This window comes from Gavialis gangeticus, unplaced genomic scaffold (genome assembly GCF_001723915.1).
Source record: "Gavialis gangeticus isolate Ggan-Ray unplaced genomic scaffold, GavGan_comp1, whole genome shotgun sequence".
NCBI lineage: Eukaryota > Metazoa > Chordata > Crocodylia > Gavialidae > Gavialis > Gavialis gangeticus.
In genome coordinates, this window is record NW_017729022.1 from 1163625 (window position 1) to 1184751 (window position 21127).

Below are 21127 nucleotides of genomic sequence, written 5' to 3' on the forward strand. Positions count from 1 at the left end.
TCACATTATGAGCTTCTTCTGACAGTAGCAATAAGTCACAAAATCTCTACTAGAAAGCTTTGAGGAATAAAGTTTAGGGGCACTGAACAAACTAGCATTGTAATAGTCTTTTTAATCTTCCTGATTTTGTCTTTTACACCCTAATCCAGATATGTGCAACATACAATGTACTTATTTTGTTAAAAGCTGAATACCGCATAGACTAGGAGCTAAAAATGACCATCTACGTTCTTTGTTAGCTTGATGAAAGACAGGTACCCATGCTGATGCAGCTTGAAAGACACCTAAATCAGATATTATCTTGGTAGTCATAAAGTTAATATGACTTCTATTATTCTTTGACTAAATATGTTATGTTTTGTTATATCTAATTCTAAGTTAAAAATAAACTACCTCTCAGCAACATAGTGACAATCTAAAAAGGAAATGCTTTTTTCTGTATATTGTAAATTGTGCTGTAAAATGTAACAATGGTGGGAAAAATGTAGAAACACTATAGAAAATGCACAAAACCCAGTAAATGCCTTCTGCAAAACACTGCCAATAAAAGTCTAAAAGACACTGGTTTAGAGTTTATGTGGGTTTTTTTAACAATACTGGCTAAGTTTGCAAACTTACCAGTCACTACCAGATAATCAACAGGGAATAAAAGATTTAGCTTATACTTCTGATCCTACTACTTGAATGTCCTCAGTTTAATGCTCTAGTGACAGCAATTTTGCCCCTAAAATCTAATACAATTGCGCCTTTCATAAAGCAGTACGTCTTCACTCTCAGCCTGAGAAAAAGGCTTCTTGAGAAATACTTGGTTATTATTTCATCTGGAAATTCAGTAAGACAGGCACATTTCCTTTAAACTCTCCTCCTAGCTATATTTGAAGAATCTCACAAATGAACTACTGTAGGTGAAAGGCTGTTGAGAATTACTTCAAAAGAATTAGGATTATGCCATATATACTATATAGTGAAATTTACTACCCCCATTGGAAACCAGACAACGGGTCTGATCTAAAGCACACTGAAGTCTCTCAGAGTCTTTTCTACTTCAATGAGCTTTGTATCAGGTTGTAAATGAGCAAAGCACAGGGGACTTCGTAGGGGAATAGAATCTTTTCCTCAAATCCTAGACAAAACAAGAGAGACCCATGCAGCCACTCAGCACATTATGTTGCAGTCAGTCTTTGCCTGCTACATCAGGGGGCCATCATGTACTACATACCCCCTTTAGGTCAGGAGTTCTGAAAATTACAACACTCCTTTATTTCTTCTTTGTTTCTAGCTTTTCAAAGTCCAGACTGACTTTAGGTAATTCCAGGTGACACCTTATGCTTTAGGGATTACAGAAGCTCTAATGAAGACTCAAGTTGTACTGTTGGGGTCAGGTGTATCCTATTTTTTAAACAATAATGCACAGATCTGTAGTATTTTACTATCCTTATTTGTATTCAGTCAGCTATCAAATAAGAACATTTAAAAGCAACGTTTACAAAATCATGCAATATTGCAGGATTTACCTGACCCCTTCTGAATGGCCTTAATCCCCAAAGGAAGGGTATGACACCAGCTATATAGTTCATGTTAGAGAAGTACATGAATCAAGGGATAAGGAATCTAGTCATTAGATCCTACAAAACAAGTTTAAAAGGTAAGGCTTAGCAGTGGGTAGCAAAGGATACAAAAAGTTCCTGCTCTTTTACACTTCTTCACGTTGCATAAAAAGGGCCTGAAAAGAGATTTTATGCACTTGGTTATTTCTTCTCTGTTCTGTGTATTTAAAACATATCTGGAGGATCAAGTCTGGCTTTCCAGGCTTTTTCCTGGATGAGGATAAACTGTGTGCCTTCTGCAGTCTAAACTAAACACATTTAACACATTTAACAAACTTCTTTTTCACAAACCCTCATAGACTATTTACATGAAACAGGTATTAACAACAATCAAACAGGAAAACGAGCACTTCTGAAGAATATGAAATCTCTGACTTCTCTAATTTAGTTTCCTAAAAGCCACTATGGAACACCCGGACACCTAGTAGGAATAAGAAGAGATTACATCAGCAAGCTTGATGGAGGGCCTTCTGTTGTCCTCAGAAGCTCTTTGTCTTCCATTGCCTTTCCTGGGCTTTTGTTTAGCCTTTAAATGAATAATGAAGCAGAGGTGTAAATTTACTGCCCTGGAAAAAGCTTTAGGGGGAAAGAAGGGATGAGGTGGGGGCAAGTGCTCCTTTGTCACATCTACAGCAGGTCTGTGTCCCTCCAGCCACAGAGAAGCCCACACCGCCTGGCTGCAGGAGTTGGGTGCTAGGACACAGAAGGAACAGCCCTGCATCCCCTGGCCCTAGAAGCTGAGCTGGAGCAGCCCCATGCTGCCCAGGCATATGAGGGCCTCACCTGCCTTGAGAATTCAAAGACCCCTGCTGCTCCTGGCATGCCCCTGTACCTGGCTCCTATGACCCAAGAGCACATGTCTGCTCCTGCTGGCCTTCTCTTGCTGTGTCCCTGCACCCAGCTCCTATGGCCTGGGAGAGTGAATGTCTGTACATGCTGTAAGGTAGCACCAGGGGTTGATGCCCCTCTCATCTCCTAAATACGCTACTGTGATAAAGTGATATTTATTCAAAGGGCTTAAAATTTAGTCTTTCTTCTCTTTTCTTTTCTATTTTATTTGCTGCTGTTAAGCACACCATATTTGAGTTAAATGCCCCATTAATTATTGGAAGAAAATATCTGTTTATTAAGATTCAGCATCCTTATTCCTTTAATGAAGGGACAAGAAAACTCACAATATACTTTTGAAATCTCCAGTAACTCCTCTAATTTAAACAGGGAACAAAAGCCCAACATTCCTAAGAGGAGGCACCTCAAAACCATTTTAAAAACAATGACAGCAAAAAAACCCCAGGCTTTCTTCATACATACTAAAGAAACAAAAAATGATACAAGTCTATATTTTCTCCTTTGCAGTTCACCTTTTAAAGTGACCTGAAATCCACAGAAGCAGTACTGCAATTTGTTCCGTTACCAAGTTATATCTGATAAGACCCATCCAAGTCTCCCAGCTTTACTTTAGTTCTGTCTGTTCAGGCTGACAAAAGTGCACTTCTTTGCTGGCATAAGCAATAATTGCAAAGTATCTCAATAGGGAAACTGTGCCAAACTGGCAGAGTTGAGAATTAAAAGAAACTTTGTCTGTGAGAATTGGACTTGTTTGTCCTACTAATTTTGTTCTAAAATGCTGGAAGTATCGTATGTTTCTGTGTCACATGGTGGAGGGATTCCTTCTGTTTTTAGTAGTCGGAGAAATATCTAGAAAGAAGCAGCATTAAGTGCAAGAGTCCTGCAGAGACTTCTCCAGCTGGGAAAATGGTCACTGTGACCCAAAGCTTTAGTGACAGGGGTGAAATATTTAAAGCAAAAGAAACAACTGGAACATCAACCACGCTCCAGAATAATGTTGGACTCCTTTACCTTTCTCTACATAAATTCCTCAGTCATTTTTTTCACTGAATAATGCACTACAAATATGCTGGGAAAATTTTGCTTCAGGGCCTGCTCCAAAGCTCCCTGACTTCAGTGTGCTTTTGATCAGCATCTCTTGCATCTATTACAGGTTAAAATAATCATATAACATATTTTAAACAACCAGTCCCTCTGAAATCTTTCATATATTTAGAAGGATTTTAGGATTGAATTTCAGATATTGTGCAAAACAGGTTTTACTCCATTTGTTAGGAACAAAACATGCTCGTCTCTTGTATTTTATACACACAGGTTTAAAGATATATTAGAAAATGATGAATAATCTGTTTCATGTATTTTTCAGTAATAATGCTAAATGTCATGGTCTAGTAGAGCATGAAATCTGCCTTAACAGCTAGCAACCAGGAGGGATTTAAGTTCTCAGCTGCATTATTTGCCTTGCAAGCCATCTAGAAACAAGTCTCACAAACTTGTGCATGCTGTAATTCAAAACTTGAAGAGATTCAGTTTAAATTCTAGTATTGCCACAGATCCATGAATATTACAGTTCTTAAAAACAATATATACCTATCTGGCCACAAAGCACTAACTTAAAAATACGAAAAATTTTGAGGGGCCTTGATGCTTTTTATTCTCCTTAAATTTCTAAGGGTCCACTCCTGCAGTCCTCCCTCACACTGAAATACTTCCTCAGCAGAGTAGTTCTACTGACTTCTGAAGGATTCCTCTCATGAGTAAGCACTTCTTAATGTAAGGACTGAAGAGCTGTGCTCTAAAGGAGTGGTTTTAAAAACTGTGGTGCACACACAATTCTGATTGAAATCAGAGAGAGCTCAGCACATTGCAAATCAGGACCTATGCAACATGGAGCTTTAAAAACCTTCTGCAATGCATGGAATTATTCAGTAACAGCAATAAAAATTATGTATGTGAAGGACTTTAGTATTTGCTGCTTACATCTGAGTACTGGGGAGAACAAAGCAAGCTGTGCAGTATAGCTTTGAATAGCTTGGCCTTATAAAAACATCACATTTTAAAAAAAAAGCATATAAGGCCTCATTTTCCATTGCTTCGTATCTTGTGTGGTCATTTGTGATACACAGATTTTAAAGCCAGGAGGGACCACTTGGTCATGTAGCCACAAAGTGAATGTGAAACAGTCACATTCTGATTTAGTAAAATCTTATACCTATTTTGCCCAGGTGTCAATGCCTAAACAAGGCAATGTGAATGTGGTAAATCAATGTCAATAATTTTGGTATCTGCAACTCTAGTAAAAATATAAATAAGAATTAAAAAAAGCCTTCTGAAAGGTTTTTACAAGTTCGTATTCTTTTGTGGAAATCTGAATTTTAATACCACATTGTAGAATCTAGATAGCTGTAAGAAAAAGGATATAAGTGCTACAAGTAAGTACTACAATTGTTCTTCCCTACATCTATTTACTAGTACATTAACTGTTCCATAAAACTAGACCTTCATAATTATGTCACACTTAAAACAAAATGATTTGGTTAAATGCACAGTCAGCCAGTACAAATCTCGCATTAGCCATAGCTAAATGAAAACAGCAATGAGCTAGTGAGGTTTTTGCGTATCTGTGTAATTTTCCTCTTCCACACTTTTTATCATTTATGGGCCTTCTACAGCTGAGAGCAGCCTTCAACTGTCATTTTGCACAGGTGCAGATATATAGACGCTGTCCTGCCCAAACAGCCCTATGGGAATGATGCTCAGGAAGTAATCAAGGTACAGGAGACATGTAAAAATGCACCCAAAGATACTGTCTAGGCTGACAGCTCTATTACAGAGAACTTAGTTAAGGGAAAGAAGTCACCTCATCAAACCAAAGATGATCCTTTTCTTTCCTATCAGTGCCACAAACCAGCAATGACTGGGGCTAGGGGAGGGAAGGGAAGAGGGAGTCAAACAATGACATAATCACAAGACAGAGGTAGCTTCAGCTGATGTGGGCAAAAACCTGCATCCTCCCCATTTCCCCCCAGGAAAGCTTTGAGATGATTTCTCTCCCCCTCACCAGGTGATGGTGATATTTTTTTTTTAACTACAAGCAGATTAGCCGAAACTTGTCCAACTCCACCTTCTGTTTTTTGAAGATCCAGGGTTATTGTAGGGCCCCTCTACATGTGCAGGTAAAGTGTAATGGGATCTAATGTGTGATCCACATAATCGTGCCACCTGCCATGCCACACTGGCACACTGACAGCAGTCATGATTGTAGGACTGCACATTAGATCCCATTGCGCCTTATTGCTGGACTTCCTCCAAACCAGCAAAAAGCAAACTTCTGCAGTTGGAAGTCCCCCCAGCTGAGGAGCTCCAAGCCCCGGGGGTTTCACGCACCCCTGGGGCAGCTGTGCCGCCCAGCTGCCAGGATTTAGCTGGGTTCTGGTACCCAGCATCTGCAGCTGCAGGACTCTGGGTCTCTGTGTTGCTGGGACCCAGATGTGGCTGTTGGGGCTGAGAGTTTCCTTAGCTGCAGGACTCCTAGCCCCAGCTGGGCACGATGCACTGCTGTGGCTGGGAGCCCTCCCACCTCACAGGACTCCCAGCTGTAGGGGAGACCCTGCTACACATGCAAGTTAAAGCTCAATAGCAACCAGCTATGAAGCCAGTATGCATTTCTGAAATCTAACTTTATAGCTGGTTGGAGGTTTTTATGGTGCAATAGCTACTTTGCACATGTAGCTGGTCTCAAGGTAACTGTGCAATTAACCAGTTAATTGCATGATACCTGTAAAATGAAGAGGGGGCTTCAGAAGTCCCCAGAGGGGAAGAAGGGGATAGTGAATGCTTTATTTATTAGAATGAAGGAAAGCAGACACTTTTCTTGTTGGTTGTATTCCTCTCCCTTAACTGTCTTATGTGCCATTTGTGCTCATAGGCCTATGAGCTACAGGATAGTCTCATATCGCTCCAAGCAATAAATTGTCACCCATTCTAGTACTGTTATATCACAATATAACTATGAAACAGCAGCAGCAAGTAAACAATAGCAATGAGACCTTTTTCTTACATGCTGGCTTTCCAACTTCTCAGCTTGAAAAGCTGGGGGGATTTGTAGAAGGAGGGAGACAGGCCACCAAGTTAGTATCTTCAGATTTCCAGGACTTAGAGATTTTACAAGGGCTGAGGTATATTCTAATGGTTAGTAACATTTGAAATAGTGCTAGCTTTCTTATTTCAGATACGTACTTGAGAAACAGATAGTTACCTCATAAACTCTAGGCAAACATGTCTCCTGGGTCCACACCCCTTTCACACACTCCTGGGACCTCACACACTGGTCACTGCACCATCCACACAGCATGAAAGTAGGTGCAGAGAGACACTGACTGCAGGATTTAAAATGATCACAGCCTGGTCCATTGAGTGGAATCTTGGTTATCTATTGATAAGAAAATGATACATAGATTTTTGTAACTACATAGCAAAGAGATCTGCATATGTATGCAAAATATTGTGAATATTACCCAGCTTTTAAATGGGCATATTATGGTCTTAGTGTAGCTTAGTTTACTAATTAGGAAATCTGGTACGTAATTTAACTGGCACATTCCTAAACTCACTGGGAAACCCCCCCCCAAGGCATGCTGATAATATCACTCCAAACACTGTTATTTACGGGATTAGAACTGGCAAAGAAGGTTGTTGTCTACAAAAGCCCATATCTCTCTGAACCAGTTAGTTTCTAATGTGGACACGCATGCATTTGCAACCCTTGCAAAATGGGAACCTTTCAGAAGGGCAGTGTTCTAATCACTGTGTATGAATGAGCTGAGAACGATTCAGAAATAGAACCGCTCCAACTTTAACCCTGGATGAAGCACATAATAATCAGAACCTGTCAGCTGCTGCTCTTTTGAAATATTCTCCCTCTGAAAGGGTTCCAAATTATGTGTCCATGCCTGCCACCCTGCCCTACCTTCTGGGCTGATTGACCTGGACAGAACTTCAGCAAAACACTTGTTTTCTACTCTAAACTGTGTATGAAGGGCTGTATTAAAATAAAAAGATTTAGGGATATATAATATGATTTAGGCAGATGTTATGTACATATTTATCCAAAATTGTGCTCTAAAGAACACCTCCTCTGTGGCTACCTAGCCTTAGAGTTGCCTAAAACTCATAAGTCACAATTCATAAGGTGACAAGGCCAGCAAAATTAGAGAAACCAAAACTCCAGTTAAGACAGGGGAGTCCTGGATTCCAGTCCTGATTCCCAGGATTATTATGGGTCTTTGCCCCAAAGCTGTTTAACACAAAATACAGAACGAGTGATGGAAGCACTGCCCAGAACTTATGACTCCCCATTCCAAGTTAAGTGTCTTGACCACTGGGCTGCAGGTTCATGACCCATCTTGCTTGCTCATTTCCTGGCCTCCTAAATCTTGCATTCTTTTTTGCACAGTGGCACAGTTTCAACCAGAACAGTGGAGACAGCCTCCTCTAACCTAGGCAATAGCCTTTGGGCAGCTTTTTGAGAGGATGCTTTGAATTCACCTCCTGCAAAAGTATTGTAACCACCAGGCTGTTATGTAAAAGATGGGTGGCCACTCCAATGCCCACTCAATGTCTGAAAAGAAAACAATGACTCCTGCTCTGTTGTTTGAAAGAAAAATGGTAGCTCAGATGAAGACTCTGGATCCCCAGTGCATGGAAATGTCTGACTGAAGCCCAGACTCAGGTGCTTCTCTGAAGAGGAAATGCAAGTTTACACTCATTCCAGTGCTTAGTGTTTTCTACCGGCTAAGTCTTGGTGCATCTCCACTCAGCATCTGGATTCATGTATTTTTGTCTGAGGTACTTAACTCTTTCCATACACTCTACAGGGCAGTGTTTCCCAACCTTTTTCAGCCCAAGGCACACTTACATTAATAAAAATTTTCCACAGCACACCTGTTAAACAATTTCCCATCCTCATACCTATTGTAGCTCATTGCTATGGCAAAATTCTGCAGCACACCTGTTCATTTCTGATGGCACACTTTTGTGCCAACAGAAATGAACAGGTGTTCAACAGGTTGGTAAACACTGCTATGGGGAGCCTGCCTCTAGGGCCAGATAAGTTACAGGTAGGCACTGCAGTGCCTGACTTCAAGCCACCTAAGTCTTTATTGGATTCAGGCCTAACTTACTGGAAAAGTCATTGAACTTCAATGACCTTCAGTTTACTCAACAGTAAAATGCAGGCACTTCTTACTTCACCTGTAAGAATGTCAGACTTAAATCTGTAACACACATTAAGCAGAAATGCTCCATAAATGCTCGCTATTTACATCTGTCATAAATGCATAATTGTTACATTATACATTTAAACTTCTTTTGGTTGTATTTTATTTTAAGGTTACATTTATAACGAGTTCTTAAAAAAATCAGGAAATGATTAGAAGTTTTAATTAGCACTTTATTAATTTTTTATGGACTGTAATACAATTCAAAAGGTTAAGGGACTATTTATAACTGTAGCTAGCCATCATCTAAAAACTTTTTTTTGCTTAGAACCATCAATAACACATACTACTCGCAAGAGTAAAATATTATAACATCTATAAATAATCTATTAACCGCTTATGAACTATTTATAAATGTAACCTTCGTATTAATTACGGACCTGATTTTAAACAGACACTAACACACGCACGTGCAAATGCGTTCATGCACAAACACATGCACACATGCACATACATATACACAGCCCATTTAAATAGTGTTATATGTTCCGATACAAGTCAACAAAAGCCAGGAAGTTCTAAACACCATTCTTTCCTTAAGCCATTGTGTGTTTTTCTTTACAAGAGCTTGAATTAAGGACAGGGTGTCAACTTTAAATTTGCAAATTTCCTGGCTTTTGTCAGTTTGTATCATGAGTCTCACATTATTTTACTGTTTTAATATTCATTTGCTATTTATTTTAGTATTAAAAAATATACTTGAGGAAACACACAGAACACCCAAAGGATTAGACAGGCTGCAAAGGATGTAAGGCATGAGAATTTAAAATACTGTTTTGATTAACTAATTTTGTAAGGCTGTTGTTATGAGTGCAGATTTACATAGCACAATGAGTGCTTAGGTTAGGAACCACTTACCTTCCTTCCAGTTACTACCAGGGTATAACCATCTGCTACTAATGAATGTTCAATAATAACTTGTGGAGAGACTGGGTGGGAGTCTAGGCGAAAACTCACATATGGTGCTGTAGGTTCTGAACGGGAAATCACTATCTGAAAAAGAAATAAATTATTTAAATCAACAGGTTGCATGCGACTTGTCTATATACTGCACAGTGCTTCCAGCATACCACTATTTCTCCATGTTGTAGTAAAAGGGCTAACCCATGCTACTGCACTAATTACTTCAAAACCCCTTGTGAACTGATTAAACCCTTATCCAAATTGCTTAAACACAGAAAATCACGAGTTTCTGAAAGATAACTGAAGTATATTTCATGTATTATATTACGTAGGAACCATCTTTGCTTTATAATCCTTGAATTTCAGGTGTTTATAAATCAACTGTAAAAATCCAGTATTTAATGAATCAGTCTCACCGCATTTAAAAGAGATGTAATTTCATTAGCAATGTGGATTTAAAAGAATGTTAAACCAGAGTGTTTCTTTCTTTGAAAATGATTTGTTCTATATATTATTTATTTACACATTTGGAATCAATTTTGTATGCCTGTTAAACCTCAACACATTGTTAAATATTTTGCTGCGTAGAAACAATGCCATTAAAACAAATGTGAAAATAGTATGTACAGAACAGAAAAGAAAAAAGCAAGGATTTCATTGTCATCACCATTTCTCTATTGTTTCAGGTGTGACATCATTTTACAGAAAGAATAAGAAACAGTCACTGATTTGAGCAATGAGGATCTTATTGTTTACAGCAGTAATTCCCAAGCAAATAGACCATAGTGTAAATAGTCCACAATTGACCCGTGGATAACACAGGGTCCTGCGCATTTTCATACTGGTTTCAGCCAAGTTTCAGGATGCGGTTACATCGTGGTCTGTGAGAAAGGTTGAGTGTTGACAGTGATCCAGAAAGTTTGCGAATTTAGTGCTATAAGGGATTAATCAGTTCAATGAGGATATATTTGCATAGGAAGCTATGAAAGAATTTCCAAAGTTTAGAAAGGAGGCAGGCTCTCTGAGTATGTTGCAGAGGTAGGTAAGATCTTTCCAGAATAAGACTACATGTGGATTTGAGGTTTGATTCCCTCTACCAGACTCATGCCCATTTGTCTTTATTGTTTATTTCTGATCTGGTGCCAGGCAGCTACAGGTACAGTGTTAATTACAGGGTAGTAATTAACTACTGTAATTTCCAAGGTATGTAGGTGGCTAAAGATGTGGATAGTAAGGTCTTCATAAGACCTTACGTACATAATTCCTACTGATTCAATGGAATTAAGCTATTGAGTGCCTCTGAATATTCTGTTACGAACATCTGCCCCTGATCCTGTGAACAGTTATATCCGCAATGCGCGGTGCAAGCTATATGAATTAATACAAGCTCTGCTCTGGACAATTAAACATGGCCATAGTGCTTCCAGTGCCTGAAATAGTTTACTAAGAGCGCTTAGATCGCTCTACACTCACTGGATTGTACCATATAGGTAGACTGTTAGTTACTTCATTGCAATGAGTAACCCTGTCGATTTCGATGGGACAAGTCACAGTAGCAAACTTACACACGCACCTAAGGACTTGACAGGATCAAAGTCAATGTTTAATACAACGATTTTGCAGGATCAAAACCATATTTAAATAAGAGTTGAATTAAAATGTAATGACATGATGCTTTGAGGGCTGAGAACTGTTTACACAAAGGACAACTAGGAAGTTGCTCATTTTCCAAAAAGTCATACTGTGTTTTATTTAAGAGATTTAGAATATCAGAGAGAAAGTAAGATTCAGTGGATTTCATTGCTTAAAACAGTTAATTAAAAATAATTTAAAATTTCTTTGTTTAAAACAATCATGGAAACAGCTAATGTACAACACATTGACTTTTTGCCTACAATAAAGTTCTTTTGTTTGCTAAACTAATATTAAGTGAACCAGGACACTGGTTTATAGAATTTCATTGGCTTTCCACACTGCCAATGTCTTTCAGTAACATGGCTGACCCCAAAACCAGGCTTAGAAATGCCTATTTGCTGTAATTCAAAATTTAAATAAAATATATGCCCAGGTAACTCATGGTGATAAGTGCTTCGCACCCTGCGGATGTCTAGGCTTCAGGGCTGCAAAAAAAAAAAAAGCAGGTTTCCTTTAAGATAAACATCTTTTTTGGTAATGCGTTACTATCCTGGTTTGCACAGAAAAATGCAGTTCTTAGAAATCAATAAGGTTTGATCATCTGTTGGTGACAGAGAACGATGATCTTTGATACAGTATATTAGGGGATTAGCTCTATTTCTATATTCAAGATGAAGAAAAAAATAGAATGAACTGCAAAACTGTATGGACAAGCTTGATTAATGCTGCTTTATGAGGAGAGGTAGCACCACAGCTGCAAATACCTTTTTAGTTGATCATTAGCCGTGTCTCCTCTTGAATGCCCACTGCTATAAAATGCTAAGAATTCTTTTCTATCATTAATCCAGGCTTCCTCTTATTGCCAAACATTCTTTCTGATTGAGCAACAGTGTTAACCCTTTAAATACTTCAGGGTTATATCTGTTAGACAATGCAAAAATATAGATTCCATTCTATGATTCTAGATAACTGTTTGGAACTTAATAGACTCAACAATCTATTTTTTGTGAGAATAATATGTGTATCACCTGCTGTCAGCCTCAGTAAAGTGGTTATGACATGGTGATGTGTATTAGGGTTGCAGGAGTTATAAACAGCTCCCCCCGTTAAGCTATGTAGATCTCTACAAGCAGTCTACAATCAACAGTAACAGGCATACTAGGAGTCCGTGGGCACGTCCACACATGCAGGCACATGAGCTTGCAGCAGCTCAAATAGGAGCAGCACAAATTTGAGCCGGGAATTTTTGCCTCAGTGCACATGCCCAGACATGCACTTTGGTGTGAGTCAAGTTGTGCCACTTGGGGCAAATAACCCTGCCCAGCTTCTCCCGGATCTGCAGCCATGGGGACCTAGAGACTGGGGCCAGCACAAGTGCTGGCCCCAGCAATATAAAAATCTTCCTTGTGCTGGCCCCAGCAGTATAAAAACCTGCCTTGCTGAGCAACTCAGGGCTACTTGCCCTCAGCAGCTTCTAAGGCCTGGCCACTTGGTATCTGGGGACACTACCCCTTGTGCCAGCTGGACTGCTGAAGCAACTCCAACCAGGAGTGGCCCCTGCACCCTCTACCCACTGCAGCAGTCTGGCAGTGGGGGCTGTTGTCTGGCTGTGACTTGCTGCCACAGCATCCACCCCCTTGGACCTGTGGCCCCAAGGCTGCACCCCTGCCAGACCTAGATGGGGTGCCCCCACTGTGCCATCTGGGCAGCTGTCGCCCAGAATATGTACTTCTTGTCGTGGCCCACTTTGAACTGTCAAAGTGTGTCTTCTTGGCCCCAAATGGTCAAGAGGTCAGCCAGCTTGTCTGCACTCCAGCTGGGTCCCTAGTCCTGGTCCTGGACAGGCTCCTCTACATGGGTCTCACCGCTTGTCTCACCAGCAGAGACCCTGGTGTTCCCTGTTTATGAATTGCAAATACTCTGATAAGAAGCCCAAATTCTCTCATTAAAATACCCAAAATAGTGTTCTCCCACTATTAAAATGAAATGCCACCACATATAGACAGATCAGTGGGGCAATGTTTTATTGATATATTTACCAGTATAAAACAGTTTGGAAGGTGGGTTGGGAGAGTTTGTCGGTGGGAGTAGGGGTTGTGGGAGTATGGGGCTTGTGCGGAGGTTTGGGGTTTGTGGCTGGTTATGTGGGTGAGGGGTTTGTGGGGGTAGCTTGAGGATGTGGGTGGATTGTGGGGGGAATATGAGTGTGGAGAGGCTGTGTCGGCGGGGGGCTGCTCAGGTGGGGTGGGTAGTCTGTCCTGCACAGGATGCAGACCCCCACACAGCACACAGACTGCCCCCCTCACAGGGCCCACAGCTTCCCTGCACAGGGCCACAGCCCCCAGCTGCACAGAAAACGTGGCCCGCCCACAGGGCCCACATACCCCTCTGCAGGGTCCTCATGCACCCCCTAAAGGGCCCTCATGCCCCTGAAGGGCCCTCATGAGCCCCCCACAGGGCCCCAGGCCCCCTGCAGGGCCCACAGCTTACCCCTGCAGTAGCAGTGGCCATGGGGCACTCAGGGCTTGCTGCGGTCAGAGCCCACAGTGGCATGGCACAGCCCTAATGGCCTTGGAGCTGGTGCCATCTGTGCTATCTGTCACCAGGCTGGGCCAGCTTGGTATGGCGCAGGACTGTCTGGCTTCAGGCAGCACTGAGACTTACAGGGACTGCATGTGGTGCTATGCTGGGTCCTGTGTGCATGGGCCCCACATGCTGTTGGGCTTGGCCAGTTCCATGAAGGCAGGACCCGGCGCGGCGCAACATGCGGTCCCCATGAGTGGGGCTGGGCCTTGGGTGACAGCTCGAGTGGCCCTGGTGCTGCCTGAAGCTGCATGGCCCCATGCTGTGCTGTGCCAAGCCATCCCAGCCCTGTAACAGGCATCACAGGCTCTGAGACGATAGGGGCCATGCTGTGCTGCTGGGGGGTTCTGGCCACAGCAAGCTCTGAGTGCCCTATGGCCGCTGCTGCTGTGGGGGTGAGCCATGGGCCTTGCAGGGGGGCTGAGGCCCTGCGGGGGGGGTTGGGGATGGGGCCCTGCAAGAGCCCCCCTGACTAGCCCCCCAACCCCCAAATAACCCACACATTTCTACAGCACCCCCAGTCCCTACTTAACGCGGACAGTGCCTGGGTCACAGCCTTGCGCCGCTCCTGCTTGACACGCACGTGAATGCAGTGTGCTAGGGCAGCACGGGGCACCATACAGATGCTCTGGCTGGATGCCATAGTGTCTCTGGAGGTCCGAGCCCTGGCTTGCCTGCACCGCTTTTCTCTAGGGTGTTTTTATTTGATACCTGGAAATAGAGGTATAAAATTTTGAGCCCACGCTGGAAATATGCAGCGCGGGGAACATTTTTTCATTCTCAGTATGCCTCTTGCACGCTCGTCTGGATGTGCCCCGTGAGTCCAAATACACTGTTATTTTTCGGCTGACTTATCTGTGTAATTTGTGAATGTACTGGCCATGCCCAGGGAACTCCTTAGTTTGCTTAAACCTTATACTACATCATCCTACAGAGGGACAATATGCTCTGAAGCATGTTAGAGATTGACATGCAGTAAGCAGACGGATACATATGTGCCCAATGTCCTTCAATGTGCCTACTGTCTTCATAGACAATAAATACCAGTGCTAGAATTCCTGACAGCCTTCCCAAGAGAAAATGCAACATTTTACTCCCTCTATCCTTGACGAAGATAGATAATTTGTCAATACGCTGACTGAATGGTGGATTTCACTGCTGTCTTTGAAACCGGTATACTTATTTCTGACATTAAAAAAAGACACATAAAAAGGAACAACGAGCACTGAAAGCTTACATGTCATAGCCTTCCTGTGCAGCTCAGAATATTTCCACGATGATGGGTTTTGAAGACAGGAGGTCAATAGATTAATTAATGTATCCTTTATACTGGAAGTGGGTGATCATTTTTTAATTCCATGAATATAAAATGAATTCTTTTAAACACTTTTTCATTTCTGTCAGCCTATCTGAGTGTTCAGTCACAAGTCTTGACCCTAGGTTAATTTATACACAACTTTGCATATTAAGACTGTAACAACTTCACTTGCAGAGGATTTTTTTTTTAAATCGTTCTGGTGATCAGTCGTACTAGTCAGCAGGATTGAGTTACAAATGTGACTGTATGCATGTCAGACTATCTTCTGCAAAAATGAGAGGCCTACTTAAAACAATCTAGGCAAAGTATCATATTGTTATTTTCACTAGATGTCTGGCAGGTGTACACCATTATCCAGCAGAGATAGCTCCAGGGTTAACGTTATTGTATAACGCCTCGAGTGCCCCAGGTTATGCAGCATAGCCTTGTAAATGGCACATATGTAGCTCACTGGATGCTGTATATCATTCTAATCCATTGAGTATAATGCATCTGCTTTGAAGGGCCTAAGCTTTTTTACTGGAACTGAACATTAAAACATGTGCTCCCTTCCAAACATTTATATGGCTCCAGGTGTTAATTTTAACTTCAGTATTAGGATTTCTCTGGCTTTCCTTTACGGTTTGAAAGTTTACTTTTGGATGAACAGAGCATACTTTCTACAATGGAAACAAGAAGTGCTACTATAAAATCTATTCAATATTAAAAAATAAGTTGAAAATATTTTCAAAAACCTAGTCCTAACATAGATTTTGTTATAGATGTGGTTTAAACACAGAAAAAGCAAAAAACAGTGACTAAGTACACATTCACATAATTACAATATATGTATAGCTTATACTTATTCTTTAATAAGTCAGATTGCCACTTCTGAAAAATCAAGTGCATGATCAACCCACCAAAAAGATATAGCCCAGGAAGCAGGCTTTCAGTGGGGAGATCTTTGCCCCAACCATGGCTCCACCCCAATATACGCTAAACATAAGCTTTGAGCAGGGGGAATTCCCCACCCCCACACTGGGCATGTCCAGATGAGCACGCACGTGCAGTTTGTGGTACCTCAAAGTTGTTTGAGGTAACACAAACCATACGTGGCACAGATGCACCTGTTTGCTGCGCTGCTAAAATTTGACACTGGGAGATCCTAGTATAAAAAAAATGGCTGCTAAGAAAAGTGGCATGACACATGTAGCAGCAATGTGAGCTGCCAGAAATGGAGCTTAGCTGGCCAGAGCCATGCTCTGGCTGGTGACCAGGCTCTGAGAAGCTGGATTGACACTGCTGCTTCCCTGGGAGGCCCCCAGGTATGGCTGCTGGCCCCAGCCTCCCCTACCCCACCTGGCTCAATATGCTGCATGTTGGAGCGCATGTGCAGGGGTGTGCCCTGGGACAAAAAACAGTGGCACAAATATGTGCCACAAGAACCGCACACCCCTGTATATGCGTACTCATCTGGACATGCCCCATGACTCCACCCAATATACCTGAACCCATTTTGGGATGGTTAACTTCTTGGGGTGCCAACAGTAATATGTTCTATACTAACCTATTCCTCGGCCCCTTTGCCATATTTCTAACAAGATTTGGCATTTATGCTGGATGGTTTTGCTATGTATATAGCATAAAATGGAAAATGGACTAACACCACCAAGACAAAGGCCAAAGCAATGACCTTCAGTGACCTTGTATGTCAACAAGAAACTTAATTATGAAAATCTCTATATTTCAATACTCTAAACCATTGAATTCTGTGAATATATAGCGTAGGCCTCCACTGCACCACTGGAGTAGTGTAATTACTGCAATCAAAAGCACAGTTTTTTCTAGGTTCAAAAGACTGAACCTAGTCTTTTGCTAAAGACTTTATTTATTGCTAAATAAAATGCAGCTATAATTATTTCTATCTAGCTTTCTTTCCTATGTATTTATCATGCACACTGGTATCTAAACCAGGGCTGTCCAACTTCTAAGTGAATGGGGGCCACCTGCCCCATAGGTTGCATTATTGGAGGTCATGGGCCACCCCTTCTATTGCACTGTGTACCTCCACCCCTTTCTGCTGCAGTGCATGCCTGTGTTGGTATTCCCTTTGCTGCTGCACCCAAGCCTGTATGGAAGCTGCTCCCCCTCCCCCCCGCTGCACTATGTCATAGAATCATAGAAAATTAGAGTTGGAAGGGACCTCAGGAGGTCATCTAGTCAAAACAGGACTTACCCCATCTAAATCATCCCAACCAAAGCTTTGTCTAGCTGGGTCTTAAAAACCTTCAAAGATGGAGATTTCACCACCTATCTGGATAACCTGTTCCTGTGTTTTACTACCCTCCTAGTAAGAAACTTCTTCCTAATATCTAACCTAAACTTCCTTTGCTGCAACTTGAGACTATTGCTCCTTGTTGTTATCCGCTACCACTGAGAACTGTTTAGCTCCATCTTCTTTTGAACCCCCCTTCAAGTAGTTGAAGGCTGCTACTAGATCACCTCTCAGTCCTCTCTTCTCTCGACTAAATAAGCCTAGTTCTCTCAGCCAGTCCTCACAAGTCATATGTCCCAGATCCCTCACCATCTGTGCTGACCTCTGCTGGTCTCTCTCTAATTTGTCCACATCCTTTCTGTAGCAGCGGGGCCCAAAACTGAGCACAGTACTCCAGATGTGGTCTCACCAATGCTGAATAGAGGCGAGTAATCACTTCCCTTGACTTACTGGCAACACACCTACCAATGCAGCCCAGCATGCCATTAGCCTTCTCAACAACAAAGGGACACTGCTGGCTCATACTCAGCTTATTGTCCATTGTAACCCCGAGGACCTTTTCTGCAGAGCTGCTGCCCAGGCAGCCAGCACCCAGCCTCTATCGGTGCATGGGGTTCTTCCGTCCTACGTGCAGGACTTTGCACTTGTCCTTGTTGAATCTCATGAGATTCCTTTTGGCCCAAACCTCCAATTTGTCTAGGTCACTCTGAATCTTAGCCCTACCCTCCAGAGTATCAACTACTCCCCCCAGCTTGGTGTCATCTGCAAACTTGCTGAGAGTGTAATTTAAGCTATCTTCCAGGTTGCTGATGAAGACAATGGACAAAACTGGCCCCAAGACTGACCCCTGGGGCTCTCCACTTGATACTGGCTGCCAAATAGACATTGAGCTATTGATTACTACCCTGCACAGGTGTCCCTGTATAGAAGCTTCATCATTGCAGTTAGAGCCAACTGGAGCAGGGTGCGGGGCCTGGGGCAAATCAGCCCATGTGGGGCCCTGACCCTGCTCTGATCCCACCTGCCCCGGACCTGAAGAAGCTGCTGCTGCTGCTATCAACAGCAGTGGTGGTGGCAGCAGTGGTGGGGGTGGGTAGTGAGCGGCTGGACTTGAAGCAAGCGGCAGTGGTGCAGAGTCACCGCAGCTGCTCTGCCCAGCAAAACATGGGGCCTGGGGCAATTGCCCCGATTCACCCCCTGCAGGGATGGCCCTGACTGCAGTGTATGCTGATGTGGGTGCCCCCCACACCTCTGCATTGCCTCTTGGGGCAGGCATACAGCACAAAAGTCAGACGAGGGAAGAGGAGCAATAGGGGGAGTTGCTGCCAGGCAGAAGCCTGGGGGCTGCAATTTAATCCCTCCTGGGTGGTATGCAGCTTGCTGGCCGCCCAGCTGGTTAGCCCTGATTTTACTCTGTTCCACAGGTATGGGGGAGTGAACACTCTGTATGACTGGAAGGTTTTTTGGTTTTTTTGGGTTGCTTTGTTTGTTTTTAATCTTAGGCATGTTAAGGGGGAATGGCTTTTTCTTACAAATATGTGACATACTTCAATCCAAAAGCCAACAGGCTTGGGTGCAGCATGAAAAACCTACACATCTAATTTGGGTGTAAAATTTGATAGAAAAAACAGTTAAGGAAACAGTGAATGCCCCTGAATAAATATCATTACTCGTAATTATTAAACTTAAATATTGAATAATTGGTGCAGAGAAACTTCAGTGACCATTAGGGCCCTCGGGTGCCAGATGCGTCTAAACTAGAGATGCATCGATACATCAGTTTGGTATTGGATTGCTACTGATATAAAGAAAATTGGCTGTATCAGAAATTGGCCAGATGGGGCCAATAACGTGGCTGATAAATGGTCTGTGTATGTGCGCAGTCTCAGCACAGCACTCAGGCAGCAAGGAGCAGAGCCCGGCAGTGTGGAGAGCTGCCTCCAGCTGGTAAGTCTGTTGTGGTGGAAGAGGCACGAGGGGGGCAGATCAATGCCCCCATGGTGAAGGAGGGGGCAGGGGCAGGCGCTGCACAGCTGGGGTGGGGCATAGCATGGGATGGAGCCGTGACTCATTGGGGGAAGTGGCTCCTGCCACTGCACGCACTGTGGGAGGGCACAGGGGGTGGGACACAGCACATGCCCCCAGATCTGCACAGGGGGAGCAGGCTGCAGCTGTGGGCTGGAGCCGGGGGTTGCGCAAGGCTCTTCTTGCCAGGGGTTGGGCCAAATTTTGTCGTAGCTCCTTCCCAGTGCTGCCACCACAACACACCTGACACAGCCCTGGCTCTTCCTGACTCAACTCTAGCCGCTCCCCATGTGCTAGGAAAAGTTGGGGCTGTGCCAGGTGTGCAGCAGTGGCAGCGCTGGGAGCAGTGCTATGGCAAAATTTGGGGTGGTTGCAGCCTCCTCATAGCCCCCACCCTGAGCCCAGCCCCCAGTGGAAGTGGAGCCTGCCCCAGCCCCAGCCCCAGCCCCAGCCCCAGCCTGCAGCTGCAGCCCATGCAGATTCGGGGGTATGTGCCCTCCCCTCCCCCAGGGGTATGTGATCTCCCAGGGTGTATGCAGCAGTGGGAGCTGCTCCCCTCCCCCCCCCCGCAATGAGCCTCGGGTCCACCCCACGCCCTGCCCTGCCCCAGCTGGGCAGCGCTTATCCCTGCCCCTGCCCGCTTCCTCACCATGGGGGGGGGGGAATCTGCCCCACCCAAGCCCCTTCCCTCTCTACTCCCCTTCCACCACAACGGACTTACCAGCTGAAGGCAGCTCTCCACTGTGTATCGGAAATTGGATCAATATTGGTTGATATGCCTCCTTAACAATCAGATATCACTATTGGTCCCCAAAATCTTTATTGGGACACCCCTAGTTTTAGCAGATGCTTTCCTCACTCCCATGAGGTTACAGTGCACTAATGCCTATGCTACTGCTCTCCTGAAATACTCCTTCTGTGTGAAGAAGGAAACTAAACAGGGAACTTTACACTACCGGTGTACCACACAGCCCCAAAGGGTTCATCTACAATACAGTACTGGAGGTACTACCAAATTCTATCTAAGAGAAGGGTAGTGAACTCTACCTATTACTGCTGCCCTGAGTTGTACCTAATTGTAAAAAGATTCCCATTTTCCACTTCCACATATTGGTCACCTCTGTGAACCTTATTTACTGGGAATGTAGTTGTTTCACAGACAGTTGATTGCAAAGTATGTCATTTTGACATAGAGTATTGTTATTTTTAAAATATATATCTTCAAATATATCAAAGCTAAGCTTTAAAAATGAGCCATCTTAAAACTATCTGAATCTCATCACTCCAAAAAACATGTGTGATCTGTAAATGAACACCGTTCACACTGAGATAAATAAAAACCAGCCTAATGGAAAACATATCACCTTTGGGCTGAGAACATGCTCAAGAAATTTTAGCCCAATTTGTTATGGGAATTTTTGTGTCAAGCTTTAGCAGCTTGAAAATAAGAGGATAATAAATGAAAATGTCTCTTCCCTCAGGAGGCAGATCCTCAGGTGGTGAAAACTGAGAATTGGACTGCACAGTGATAGCATCTCTTGTGGGACAGTATACTGCTTTCTAATCAAATAACTACTGTGAAATACCTGATTCACTTTGCACCCAACAGCTGGACTTTTAGTCTGTGTTCCCAGCCATACACTGAAAATAAGCACAATAAGAAAGGCAGAAACAG

General features: G+C 43.1%; 1 protein-coding gene across 2 annotated transcripts in view; it reads right to left on the minus strand.

The window, feature by feature from the left end:
- The window catches only part of MET (MET proto-oncogene, receptor tyrosine kinase), a 114751-nt gene that overhangs the window by 55780 nt on the left and 37844 nt on the right, over positions 1-21127 (minus strand). For both annotated transcript variants that reach the window (XM_019514538.1, XM_019514537.1), the window contains 2 exons: positions 9593-9727; positions 6715-6888 (listed from right to left, as the gene is read on the minus strand). In XM_019514538.1, the coding sequence (XP_019370083.1) occupies positions 6715-6888; positions 9593-9727 (309 nt within the window). The remainder of the gene's footprint in view (positions 1-6714; positions 6889-9592; positions 9728-21127) is intronic.